Source organism: Coffea arabica, chromosome 8e (assembly GCF_036785885.1).
Source record: "Coffea arabica cultivar ET-39 chromosome 8e, Coffea Arabica ET-39 HiFi, whole genome shotgun sequence".
NCBI classification, from domain to species: domain Eukaryota; kingdom Viridiplantae; phylum Streptophyta; class Magnoliopsida; order Gentianales; family Rubiaceae; genus Coffea; species Coffea arabica.
In genome coordinates this window covers 3623809-3637099 of record NC_092324.1, presented here as the reverse complement: position 1 = coordinate 3637099, position 13291 = coordinate 3623809, and the positions used below count along the sequence as shown (strand labels likewise).

At 36.1% G+C, this 13291-nt stretch overlaps 2 protein-coding genes across 8 annotated transcripts; one reads left to right on the top strand and one right to left on the bottom strand.

Moving 5' to 3' along the window:
- Window positions 1-1145: 1145 nt before the first annotated feature.
- Window positions 1146-7155, top strand: LOC113704244 (probable calcium-binding protein CML18). Of its 3 annotated transcripts, XR_003451662.2 has the most exons (3): window positions 1146-2322; window positions 6141-6202; window positions 6899-7155. XR_003451662.2 is itself a non-coding variant. In XM_072062161.1 (2 exons), exon 1 carries the CDS (start codon window positions 1813-1815, stop codon window positions 2302-2304), a length of 492 nt encoding a protein of 163 aa, XP_071918262.1. In that variant the 5' UTR covers window positions 1146-1812; the 3' UTR covers window positions 2305-2322; window positions 6899-7155. The 3 variants fall into 3 exon arrangements, 2 of the variants coding, with proteins under 2 accessions (XP_071918262.1, XP_027081821.1); XM_072062161.1 differs by lacking the exon at window positions 6141-6202; XM_027226020.2 differs by lacking the exons at window positions 6141-6202; window positions 6899-7155 and adding an exon at window positions 3369-3769 and having other exon boundaries at window positions 1170-2322.
- Window positions 7156-7905: 750 nt separating this feature from the next.
- LOC113705047 (dolichol-phosphate mannose synthase subunit 2-like) lies at window positions 7906-13091 on the bottom strand. 5 transcript variants are annotated; one of them, XM_027226916.2, is made up of 4 exons: window positions 12918-13091; window positions 12712-12815; window positions 8389-8516; window positions 7906-8293 (listed from the first exon to the last, which is right to left on the bottom strand). In XM_027226916.2, exons 3-4 carry the CDS (start codon window positions 8476-8478, stop codon window positions 8141-8143), a joined length of 243 nt encoding a protein of 80 aa, XP_027082717.1. In that variant the 5' UTR covers window positions 8479-8516; window positions 12712-12815; window positions 12918-13091; the 3' UTR covers window positions 7906-8140. The 5 variants fall into 5 exon arrangements, with proteins under 5 accessions (XP_027082717.1, XP_027082716.1, XP_071918264.1 ...); XM_027226915.2 differs by having other exon boundaries at window positions 12712-12854; window positions 12918-13090; XM_072062163.1 differs by having other exon boundaries at window positions 12712-12828; window positions 12918-13090.
- Between the last annotated feature and the right edge of the window lie 200 nt (window positions 13092-13291).

Here is a 13291-nt window from a genome sequence, read left to right as displayed (position 1 = left end):
CTATGGAGTTTTGCAATCAGTTGTTCCTTGTGTTTTATTTGTTTTCTTTGTCAGTTGTGCTGGTTTTGGAAGTATAATGTGGTGGAGTGCTCAGATTGTCTACGTTCACAGTTTTGATTCGAATAACTAAAATGCTTTTACAAACGCTGTTCTTCCCCGAGCAGAGGTAAAAATTAGAGGAGAAGAGATTGTAGGATGAGCCTCGGAACCAAAATGGGAAGCAGTCTTGGCTACTCTTTTTGTTTTCCTTTTCCCCCTTTTTCTCAACGACTTTTTGTTCTTTGACTTGATTGGACTGCAGAGACACACTACTATTGTGAGTAACAAACCTGGAGAACCCCTAAACTATTGCCATTATCTATTTTTGGTCTCTCATCTAAATTTTGTTTCTGATTGATTCTTGAACAATTAAAATTGCACATTTTAAGCATTTTCGATGACTTTAGGCATAAATTTGGCCGGATTTAAAGGGTGTTTTTATCCATTCATAATTGAACATTCGGGACCAGCATCAGCAACCCTCAAAAGAGGTACATCATTAGATTTTTCTTCATAAATCCTATGAAAAAAAATTGGCACATTATATAAGTTTCAATATTAACCGCACAAGACATCAATCAATTCATCAAAAGTGTGAATTTACGATAAAGATGTGTGTGAATGTGAGACAGAGAGGTGTGATTTAACCCTCCTCTCCAAATGAAAAATGACCCAAAAACAGCATGGTCTACCATGGAAGAAATGGTTGATAGTTTCCTAGTTCTTTTAGGAACCAGAAAATGTCTGACGGACCCCATGAACCTTTTCTTTTTCTTTTTTTTTTCTCCTTTTTTTTTTTGAAAGGTCTTGATTTCCTTTCTTTCCAGCACCAAACTACCAAATTAAACCTTCAAGTCAACAAAATTAAGTCAAGAAGGGTTACTAGAACCATAATAAAAGGAAAGAAGTGAAGAATGCCAGTACTTCACCTGCCCCAAACCCTTCTTTTGGTCTCCAACCAAAACAAGCCAACATCACCAACCATGACCAAGTTCCCATCCAAAATGCCAACATGGCACCAGATTATTTGATGAATCAACCCAAGTGTAAAGACTTAATAAACTAGAGACCATTTAAAAAACGGTTGACAAAGTCTTGACGGTCACAATCAGCAAAAAAGGACGTGCGCGTCTTCACGAAGTTCGCGCCATTTGTGCCGCCCTTTTTGCCCTTTTCCATAAAAAAGATTGTCAAACGCATAAACTTCAGAAAAACGCATTCGGGACATTATGATAATTCATTATTATTGATGATTAGTTGATTACTATTCACAATCTTAGTAATCTATTTTACTATATAATCAATCCTACCTAAGTCGGCTTGTAGAATGTTAATTTACTCGCAGTTTTTCTTTCTAGTGCGTGACTGCGTGTTTTCCTGCCAAGAAAATACAATACAAAAGTTTCTGTTTTGTTAGGATCCTATTAGCTCGTCAAAGTTTTACTCAGAATTCCTAGGATCCAGCGAAAGACTTGGATCGCTAACAAAATCCAAGAAACCCTTTGTACTTGGATCACTGACTAAGGCTCTGAAGTCTGAAATCTTTACACACACGCATACACACACTGTCGAGGTGGGATTAATGTTGGTGATCAATCAAGAACTCATTTTTGTGCAGCTTTACTAGAAGAAGAGAGACGTCCTGATCCATTTTCTTGATCAATATCGATGTCAAAGCAAGAAGAGCAGTGATCATATAGGGAAAGAAGCAAGAAAGCAGGTTTTGTTTTGGAGAAAATTTAGATTTGTTTCTTCCTTCTTTTGCTGCAAAGAATGAGCAGTAAAGAGCCAGTAAGTTTGGATGATGAGCAATTAGCAGAGCTTCGAGAAATCTTCCGATCATTCGACAGAAACAACGATGGAAGCCTCACGCAGTTAGAGCTAGGATCGCTGTTGAGATCGCTAGGCCTAAAACCAAGCCCTGATCAGCTTGAAACTTTGATCCAAAAGGCTGACAGAAACAACAATGGTTTAGTTGAATTTTCAGAGTTTATTGCTTTAGTAGCGCCAGAACTTCTACCTGCCAAATCTCCGTACACGGAGGAGCAGTTGAAGCAGTTGTTCAGGATGTTTGACAGAGATGGCAATGGTTTTATTACTGCTGCAGAGTTGGCTCACTCCATGGCCAAGCTTGGACATGCCTTGACTGCTGAAGAGCTTACTGGGATGATTAAAGAAGCTGATACTGATGGAGATGGAAGGATTAGCTTTCAGGAGTTTTCGCAGGCGATTACTTCTGCTGCTTTTGATAATTCTTGGAGTTAAGATTTGGGATGTTATCAGGTATTTGCTTTCTTTTCCAGTTGCAGATTGTCAAATATTTAGGGGCATGGTGTTTGATTTTGTTTCTAATACCTTTTTCTTTCCACATAATCGCATTTTGATTATATATTGTTCCGAGTATGTTGTCTATGGTTATTCAATTTAATATGTCAACTTGCACCGTGATTTTCCTGATCATATCGGCCTGATTACTCTTAAACTTCAAGGAAATTCAGTTTAGAAAACACAGGAAACTTTTCTTCTTCTTCTTCTTCTTCTGCTTTAAATATTTGTACTTTTTGGTCTGCAGACATTCGAAAGGTATAGTTAGGATTTTCTATACATACTTATTTAAAGCCTAATGCAAAAGGGCTTCTTTTTCTGTATACGAGGCTCTTTTCAGTTTGGTAATTTTGCTCTTAAGCATATACTGTATGATGTTTGATCAATTTTCATTACTTTGTAAATTTCCTCATCTCTTCCAAAGTGCTTTTGCAAGTTTGAATGTCCTTAATTTTGCACTTCGAGACTTGTACCTGCTTTTACATTTGGCTTTTGACAATTGAAGTAGTCGAGTGATTCGAGAGAGGGTTGATACGAGTGATAAAGTGGGAGAATTCGTAAATAAGAATTTTTGAATTCAAATACTCTCACTTTATCGAAAAAAAATAAGTAAAGTAGGATTAGTTGTTGTAGTAATCGTGAATCATGGAGAGAAAGTCTTCGTGGTTAGTAACAAACCATGACGTATAAACTCGTAAGGTGGATGGATGTACTTGGAAGAACATCCAATCCAGCCAACTTCATTAGGTTGTGGCAGCAGAGTTGACCAGCAAGAAAATTGCTGCGCCTACCAACTTCACCCCTTCAATAATCCAGCTTCTGCTTCTTTATCTCTACTATTCCTGCATATCAATTTTCTTATTTTTGTCGACATTAGTCCAAACTAAATAGCAACAAAACTTGGAGCCTTGCATTGCAATTATTATGAATTGGAATATCGTGGATTATTACACTGGAATTTGAAAATCTAACTGTAAAATGTTGGGCTAAACGATGTTTTGCAGGTTAGACATCAAGTACTTAGGCCGATTGTGCTTTCAGAGGAGAGTGTGTTCCCTTCCGGAAAGAAGTTTTTCAGTCATAAGTTTGTAGAAACTTTGCTGAAAGCTGAATATCATTGGCTGCCTCGTAGGCATAGCAAGGCTTTTGTTTTGTAACAAGGCCAGTTCATTACTGTTTCTTTCCCCTTTTCTGTCTATGTATGGAGTGCTTCTCCTATTTCCTATAAGATAAGAAGCTTCTGCACTTGTATAAAGTTTAATTTGTGTACTGCTTTTGCCTAAAGAGGTATGAATTTTGCAATTTCAATGTCCAGCAACCAATCCATCTTATCTTTTGGCAAAAGTTCTGTTTGTAATGAATTTTTACCGGATGTTGAATCCAAAGAAGTGCAAATTTGAAGAAAGCTCATTGATTGCTGTAAAAACATGGAATGCAATGCAATATATATATATATATAATCTGCACGTCTCTGTTGCGTGAAAACCTAGTAAACCCTGGGAATTGCATGCCGTGTAGGTGCCGAGACATAACTGCATACTAGGAGCTGAAGCTCAAAGCTATCAGTAACACTTGGGCTTGGATATGCAGCATACAGGCAACTCTACTACTAAATTTTATGCTGTAGAATTCCTACTAGCAAACTGTTGTCACAGGAAAACTTGCTTCTAACACTGCAGAGAACTCAAATGGACTGAGGCTAAAAGTATGAATATGTCAAGCATGACAAGCTAGTTTCTGTGAGGATCCGTAAATTTTCCTAATTTTATATATTATTTATTTTATTCCCTCGCCTGCATTTTTCGTCATTATACCATATTATATTTATTTTTCTGAGATTTTATAAGTAAACATAGTTTTTAAACTATTTTTCTAGTATAAGTTAGTTCATGAGAAATAAAGGGTGTATATTGGACGTGGGATCCACTAGTGGCGTTAAGCGCGATAAATTCAACCAATTAAGTTACGTTTTGTATACAGGAATTAATTAATTAGGTGTTAAGGGATAATTAGAGATTACCTAGATGGATTATCATTAGAGAGACAAAAGGATAGAGTTGCATTAATAATAAGGGTGACAGTGTCACTTGGTGGTTCAATCTTTACCTTGACTACTATTCATTACCTTTACTAAATATCTAATTTGGATCCAAAATCATCTTCATTTTGAAGCTTCTTGGCCGGCCCTCTCTAGGAAGAAAAGAAAAGAAAACTCTCAACTCTCTTGCCTCTAATCTTGCTCAATCTCTCAATCCAACCGATTAAACTTGAATTTCCTCCATAAAAACCCTTAGTTTAGTAGTAGTAAGGTTGTTGGTGAAGTTGTTTGGAAGAAATTGGTGCTAAGTTGCTTACTTTCTTGAGGTTGCAAGATGAGTAGTTAGGGAATTCTTTCTTTAGTCTTGATAATGTCAAATTAATGACTTGTGTTGGTTAAAGATGCGATTTGGTGGAAGATTTCTTGATTTTTGGTAGAGATTGGTGAATTTTATTTTATTCATGATTTTTTTCTGTTTTATATGTTTATTATTGCATGGCCATGGATGATGGTTTGGAATGGTCTAGAATGAAGTTTTGATGCGTAAATTGTAGTTATTTGCGAAAAATTTCCGCTTTGTACCGAAATTTCCAGATTAGGATTTCAATTCACCCCTGTTCTGGCCGGTTCTGTTCGGCTAGGTTAGAGGCTGAATCAGCCTTGGGTTAAAACATGAAAGTTGTAGAAAATGATATTTTATAGTTGCCTGTAAATTTTCAACCTAATCCGAGCTCTGTAACCTGTGAAAAGACAGAAATACCCAGACTGCCATATGTAAAAGTTCGGTGGACAGCATTGTCATTTCACCCAATCTGACCGTGACTTTTCACCATGATTCTTATCGAATTAGATTTTTGCCAAAACATGAAAGTTGTAGAAAATGGTGTAAACTAGTTTCCTACAAAATTTCAATTCAATCGGAGCACTGTATCTTATGAAATGACCGAAATACCCTTGACTATCCATGAACCCTGTTTCGCGCCCAGATTTCTGTTTTCGTGGGAACTTCCATTTTTTATCATGAAAATGCATGATTTGGCTTTGGAGGTTTTCATAAGAAATGTAGGTATATGTCTTGGTTTCGAAACTTCATAAGATACACCTCAATCGGACTTCGGTAGCTTGAGTTATTGTCGTTTAACCATAGTGCAGTTAGCTAACCTGTTTGTGAGATTCTGGTTTCGTATATTGCACTTTTGACCTAGTTACACTACGAACTGAACTGAGTGGTCTTCATCAAAGTTATAGGCCTTTGTCTTAGCTTCGAAACAGTATAAATTGCATTCCAATCCGATAAGCGTAGCCTCCGTTGTGTCCGTTACGCAAAACAACGTCAAACCTATTTTCCTTTCCGAACATTTTCCTAACTTGAATTTGTACTTATACCACTTTGAGCCTATTGAACGGCTATTAAAATGAGATTATTTTGTGTGTGACATTGAAGCTGATTTGAGGAAAAATGAAGCCATGATGGCTGGAAAAGTAAGCAAATTTAGGAGAAATGCTGTCCAATTTTCTAGGCCGTTTAGTCTCTTTAGGTTTGAGTTGCCTTTTGAAAGAAATGAAGGGCTTTTGGGTCGTTCAAACCATAGGTCCTCTCGTTACTTTTGTTTCGAAAATCACGCTTTTGCACCCTTGCATTTGTAGTTTGTTGGGTTAGGCATATGATTCATAGTTGAATTTCATTTGTGAATGTCATTCCCATAGGAACCATAATTGTTTACTTTGATTATTTTAGGACGTGCTGGTGATCTTGGAAGTACTTCGGGGGGAACGTTTGAAATTGTTTTATTTAAACTGGTGAGTGTACCACTCCCCTTACTTGTTATTTAACTTGGGGTCTGTATATGCAATCTGTGATATGAACGAATGTACTATCTGTTTATTCTGTTTGAGATGAGCATGTACTTTATCACACTCGTTCTCTTGTCTGTTCATATGCCAATTTACTATGCGAATTTGAATCTGTTATCTGTATCTGTATCTGTTCTGACGTTGTTTGGAAGCTTGTATCCAACGACCTTTCTGTGACATCTGAGCTCAAATCCTGTGGCTAAGTTATTCGAGTCGAGTCGACAAGGGTCTGGTCGATTAGATAACGAACCACGGTAGTCTGTTCTAGGAATATTTGGGTATTGAAACTCTTGATTCCGGTATACTCGAGTATTACCATTTCTGAACTGATTGAAATTCGGGCCCGGTAGGGGTATGTGAGATGGAAGGAATCGGAGAAAGTGGAGTCTACAGTATTGGTTATTCCTTTAGCGTTGACGGAGTGTCAACTATTATTTCAATCAAGTTTCGGTGAAGCAAATGGGAATTTGGCTCCTGAGAGCCACCCGTATCCTTTCTATCTATGGTGTTTGTTAATTTCTTTATTTGATTCGCATATGTGACTAATTGAATATGAAGTTCCACGTTTCTTATTTGCTATTATTTTGGTACCTCATTGAGCGTAAGCTCATCCCCTTTCCGTTATCTTTGTTTTCCTTACAGGGGACAAACTTTGAAACCACGATTTTGGAAGAAAAGAGTCGAGCTAATGTATATGTTATTTTGTTAAGCTCCTTTGTAACCGAAACCCTAATTGTATTTTGACTAGTATGAACCCTTTGGCTTGTACTTCAAGTTAAAATGTTGAAGACTCTGATGTAAATACATGTATAAGTATTTAGTCTTGTCTGTTAAGTGTATTTTTGAGATGTTACGCTTCCAGGGCTTTGGTGAGTGTTCAATCGATGTCCTAATTTCCCTACACGAGTTGGTAAGATGTATTGTAGTTTAGTGATTTTTAATTGTTACTTTCCTTGGGGTTTGATCGTGTGCAATATATGATTTGTGTGATCTGACTCTGTAGTTCTAGCGAGAGCTGGACAGGCGCGCTAACCTCTTTGGTCCGCCTTAGGGGAAAGTGGGGCTGTCACAATTACACCAAGCAATCTCAATCATGTTACAAAAGTTTCAATTTTACGTAGTAAATTCAGATATCATCTTGTCAAACTAGAATACCAGCATCATTTCGTTCTGTAGTCACTCGTATAACTACTGCTTAAGCAATGAAATCTAGGTATCCTTTTTAGCCCTAGAATCAGCCAAAATTAACGAGTCCAGCAATTGAAATAAGAAAGAATCTTATGAGAAGACTTTTGATTGGTAAAATCACATCAAAAGGCTACTTCATCACTCCAGCAGATACCAACTTTCATCCTCACACGTACAGGTCAAAAAGCAATTCTTCCAGTAATGCCGAACAAAGTGAGCCTGTCTCTGATAGAGCTTTAGTCAGGCAGGCTTACCAAGCCATGCCATTAACCAAAGAAAACCAAAAACGAATTAAAGAAGATCATTATTTCCTCCCAACCTACATTTGTAAGAACAAACATGCATGAAGCAGTTGACCAACAAATGGAACCTCAGAGCGCCAAGCATTGGTGTACATAAGCAAAATTATGGCATTGTTTTTCCACAACTAAAAGATAAATGCTAGATCTTGCGAAACAAAATGATACCAACTGCTCTCTTACAAGAGCAGGCTAACAATATCTGAAGATAATCTTTATCTGCAATTTGTCAGCTTTTTTTCTAAGACAATTACCAGTTTCAGGTTTCACCAAATTAACAGGAACTGAGTGCAATCATCTAAATCCTCCATTTACAAGTAAAAGAGAAACCCAGCAATAAAACTATCTGTATGTGACAAAAAAAATGATAGTTGCAGCACACACTATAGATCTTGCATTATGCCTTCTTCTTTTTGGATTTGAGCATCACATATCCAACAAACATGCAAAGGAAGCAAAGCAGCGCCGCAAGAGCAAACACCGGAATCAGAATGGCATATTCTTGAGGCAAAAAGTACTTGTGCACAAAATGATCAGTATCAACGAACGGCTGAAAGCACAAAAGAAAAATGTACGTCAGAAACAAAGGGAAAAACCCAGAGTCAAAAAGAAAAAGCTCTTAGGATCAAAAGTGAAAAAACTAACCAGTATGATCACCCAGAATGTATAGTAAGTGAAAACTGACAAGCTGATTACCGATAACAGCAGCCCCACGGCCTTGTCTGCTAAATCCATCTACTCCTTCCTTTTTCTGTTCTTTTATAGTTTTTCACCTTAATTTACCAAAGAGGGAGTTCAATGAAGGGTTAGAAGGTGTAATTATTGCAAAAAAGAGTACAAAATCACAAATGATCATGATGCAAAAAAGCAGTAACAGGGAAATTGCTAAGCAAACTCTTACACATTCATCCTTGTGCCTCCGTGTAGGAAGCAAAATCTAACCAGGGTAGTTGCTAAGCAACCTATAACCCATTTCCCTCAACGACAAACCACAAAATTCTGCTGGTGAAACATCCATCTACTTTCCATACCTTCATTACCCGCCATTGAATTCAAAAACTACATTTACATGACCCCCAAGCCCCAAAAAGGAAGACAAGCATTTCTCCAACATAATTGCTCCATCACAAGGATATAGAAACAGTTTTTTAATTTAAACGCCAAAATACTGCACCAAATTATTTTTTGTATAAAACTGTTCTTAATATACAATTAATGATCAGCATTACTTTTTTCTTTTTTGTTTTCTTTATGAACCCTAGTGAGTTTATGATCTTCATTTCCAGAACAATTAAAATTATCACCACTTACAGATTAAAGGGCACTTGGGCAATATCTTTTCACAATTACAAACAACCTAAGCTATGATTCTCACAAAATAAACCAAAAAAGGATAAATATTCAAGGTCCTCATAATTTAGAGACCTAGAATTTTAATCTACTTGTTCCAGAAAAGAAAACGATTAAGACTGTAATTAACATATCATGCCGAAACCAAAAACAAAACAGAGAATAAAAGTAAAGAATATTACTGGAAAAATCAGTTACCTGAAAGATTTGGATTCTTCGATTAGGGTTTGATTCAAGGATTTCGAGTAGTAGTTTCTTCTGCTTACTTTTTTCTCTTTTTGAATGATATTCTTCTTTTCTTTTCTTTTCTTAAATAAAGCTTTAAAAGAAAAAAAATAGTTCCTTTTTTGCAAAAATAAAAAATTCTTTTTTTTAAAAAAAATTAAATTATATTAAATAAAAAATAATTGTATATTCTAACTTAAAAAGTAGTTAATATTTATCGAGTTAAAACCTTGATACATTTTTAAAGTTAAGAACTTTAAATTTTAGAAAATCAAAAGCCTACTCTATGATATGAATTGGGAGGAAAGTCATAACTTGTACCTATTATAAATATTTGAGTTTTGTATCTTACAAGAAATTTCAATATAGGAATACAAGAAATAGAGGAATACGCAAACAAAGTGTTTTTAGCCAAAAAAAAAAAAGAGAGAAAGAAAAGCACAATTATACATTGCTACTATTTTTCAATAAATGGCCATTCTAATATGAAATTAAGTTCGAATAAATTCCTATCAAATTTCAACTTCCATGATGGCCTTGTCTAATTTGATAGTCAATAAACATTGCTCGTGCTAAAGCATTCCTAAATTGTGTCCACTCGCTAGTTGGTTGTACTGTTCGAATTCGATTCTCGTTAACAGCATTTACACCACCATCATTATTTGGACCATCATCTTCCATTTCATTTTCCTCATCTTCATCTTCCATTTCATCTTCATCATCAACCTCATGTTGTACTCTTCGCATCTCAGCATCAACTTCATCCAAGTAAGGGTCATTTGGTTGTTCTACTCGAATAAGATTATGAAGGATGGCACATGCATTAATTATCATGACATGAGTCTTAACATCAAAAAAAGATGCATCTCTCAAAATGGCCCACCGCTTCTTGAACAAACCAAATGTCCTTTCAATCACATTTCGAGCAATTGAATGTCGAAGGTTGAATAACTCTTTAAAATTTTGAGGCTTGCTCCCACTAGCAGACCACTCGCTAAGATGATATCTAACTCCCCTATTTGGAGCTAAGAAACCGGAGCTATTTGCATAACCCGCATCAACAAGAAAGTACTTGCCAGTAATGTTAGACAACAAATTATTACTCATTTATAGTTAAAAGAAAAAAAAACACTTGATATCTAATTGTCACATACCCTTGGGAACAATTAATGGATCTGATCTAACTAACGCATCCCGTAGAACTCTACCATCTGCTGCAGAACCTTCCCATCCAGGCAATACATATGTAAATCTCATGTCACGGGGGCATACACCTAAAACATTTGTTGCTATCTCATTCTTCCTATTCCTATATCTTCCTTGATCTCTAAGAAGAACATGTACTTTAACATAAGACCAAATCATGCCAAACTAGCTATTAATTCAAAAGACCAAATTAGCTATTGGAAAACTCTCAAACCAAAATTACAGCTATACCTATCACTGCAAATATCTCCAATCATGCCAAGTTCCATGCAAAATAATGCATAAGAAAAGGATGTCCGTACTTGAATTTTTAATCATATGCTTTAATAAGCTCTACTGCACTATGGTAAACAGAGATTAAAAGTATCATTTTGGTTGTGCTACGTCAATTTTTTGTGGAGGTAAACAGTAAACATTATTGTGACTTCTGCTTTTTTATCAGAACCTGCTGCTAATCAAAGCTATACCAGAGGGACCAGTTACTCTCATTTTACACTATATTATTCTTAGTATCGTCAAAGAAAGATAATAAAATAGCCAACTATGCATACCAATATGGAAAACACTGGATAACCTGTATTAGAAAATATTTAAAACGGAAACAGACATGGCAATTGGCAACGAAGTGCAAGAAAATGCATCTAGGAGATCAAGAGTCCACTGATCCACTATCTATTTGACAGGCAAACTAAAAATTGTGAAGTTATGCACGAAAATTGCTATATCAGATGACTATCTCTGCTTCGAACCAAATGAATGAGAAATCAACTATACTAACCAAAAGTAGACAGGGCATATACCATAGATATAGTAGACAAAGTGAATGATTTAAACGCACTTCGCAACTATGGACCTTGGTTCTACTGTTCTAGTAGTCATCTGGCAAGGCTTCAACAAAGAACACCTTTAGTTAAGTGGTTGATGTCCAAACAAAAGAATTTCTTTGATATATACACATATCAAATCACATAATGTTCTAACTTCTCCGAATTGTAGCTTCTAGGTGCTTTCAGAAACTGAAGATAGTCTCTGATTCTTTTGCTTGTTTTTGAGATGTAATGGGGCGAAAAAGGTCCATATATACCACCCCTATCAAATTTCTTGCCAGAACGAATTTTTTATTTGCCTGTTTTTGGTAGCTGAACTAATTATTTGATTGATCCAAGGTATGTCTGCAGCAAAAAAAAAAAAAAGTCTAACCATACAAAGCTTTATCAGGGATAAATAAAGTAGTAGTATTTATTTGCAATTCCTTCCAAATCTTCCTTCCTAAACGTTGGATGATGGGAGGAATAGATAGAAACAACAGACTATGTCCACCTAATTGTACCCAAATAGAATCATAACACATGCACTAACACTAAAGTGGGACATATAAGAACTCACACTCCCTCTTAAAAACACTTGTAATCACATGATCATTATATGGCATATACAAAGCTTATATATATATATATGCAGCTCAACTACACAGCCACAACTAGTAGTCATCAGAAGACAATGTTCCTAAAAAATGCAAGTGTAATTCCATTGTACCAATCAAAGCGTAATAACAAAAACAAGACCAGCAGACATGGCAGAACATAATATCTCACTCGACCATCATAAATAATAGGAGCTAAGCAAGTTTAGCAATTTAGTAGTTCCATTCAGTTGAAAATCTGTTCAATTCCACCAAGTTTTCTTGATCTTTTTTGTTATTAGTTTGCTTTTTCCACTCCTGCAATATACAAATATCATTCATTTTCATACTAAAAATACAAAAAGTTTCCCTAACAAGTAAATTCCTCAATTTTTCCAACCCGCAATGATCAACAAGCAAAGAATATAGAAAAATAAAAAAAACCTTTTCCCATTTTTCATGCTAATTTCAAAAACACATGGAGATGAATACGCATCAGCATCTAATAAAATATTTGACAACTACTTCACCAGCAATTGATTAATCATACAGAGGAGGCAGGGGAATAAACGTATATATTTTGAAAATTTTGTCAAGTAATACAGCTTCTCCACAAACAAGGAAGTGGGAATATATCAGTGAAAGACAAGTGTTACGAGTACAACATTGCAACAAGAAAGCCAATGCTCGTCCCAGGATTTTATGATTATATTTCAGTGGAAATCTGAGAAATTTCAACATCAAAAGAACCCGTACATTTGTATTTCAAATCGCACTTGTCTTACCTTTTGAATCTTAATAATGAATCAAATGCCTTTTAGCGGTCAGGTCCATTAAAAATCTTCCTCTACGCTATCATCACATGCCACCCAGACTCAATTGTTTACAGCTGACAGTTGATCCTCATCAGAAAGACAACAAATAGCATCTGAGAGTCTATCAGTTCCAGGTGAAAATAATAGGAAACAAATTGTTATGCAGATATGCTTACTTCTGAGTGGCGAGAGAGGCGAAGGATGGAGGGAGTGGCCAGAGAAACGGAAGGCAGGGGGGAGACGGTGGTGGGAAAGGGTTGCAGGTGGAAGCGATGGTGGAGAGCAGAGCACCTGCGGCTGAGGAAAAATGGTGAGTTAGATAGAAAGAGAGGGGTGCCGATGCCCTTGACCCGATTTTAATTTTTGATCCATATTAGATCCGCGTTTGGACCCGTTTAATTGTGGAATTGGAATTAGAATTCTTTTGATCTGGTAAAGAATTCAATTCATAGAATTGGACTCCTATAGAATTCAGATTCAATTCTAATTCTTTGAGGGGAGCAAAATCCAAACAATGGAATTGGAATTAGGGCCCCAATTCCAATTCTAA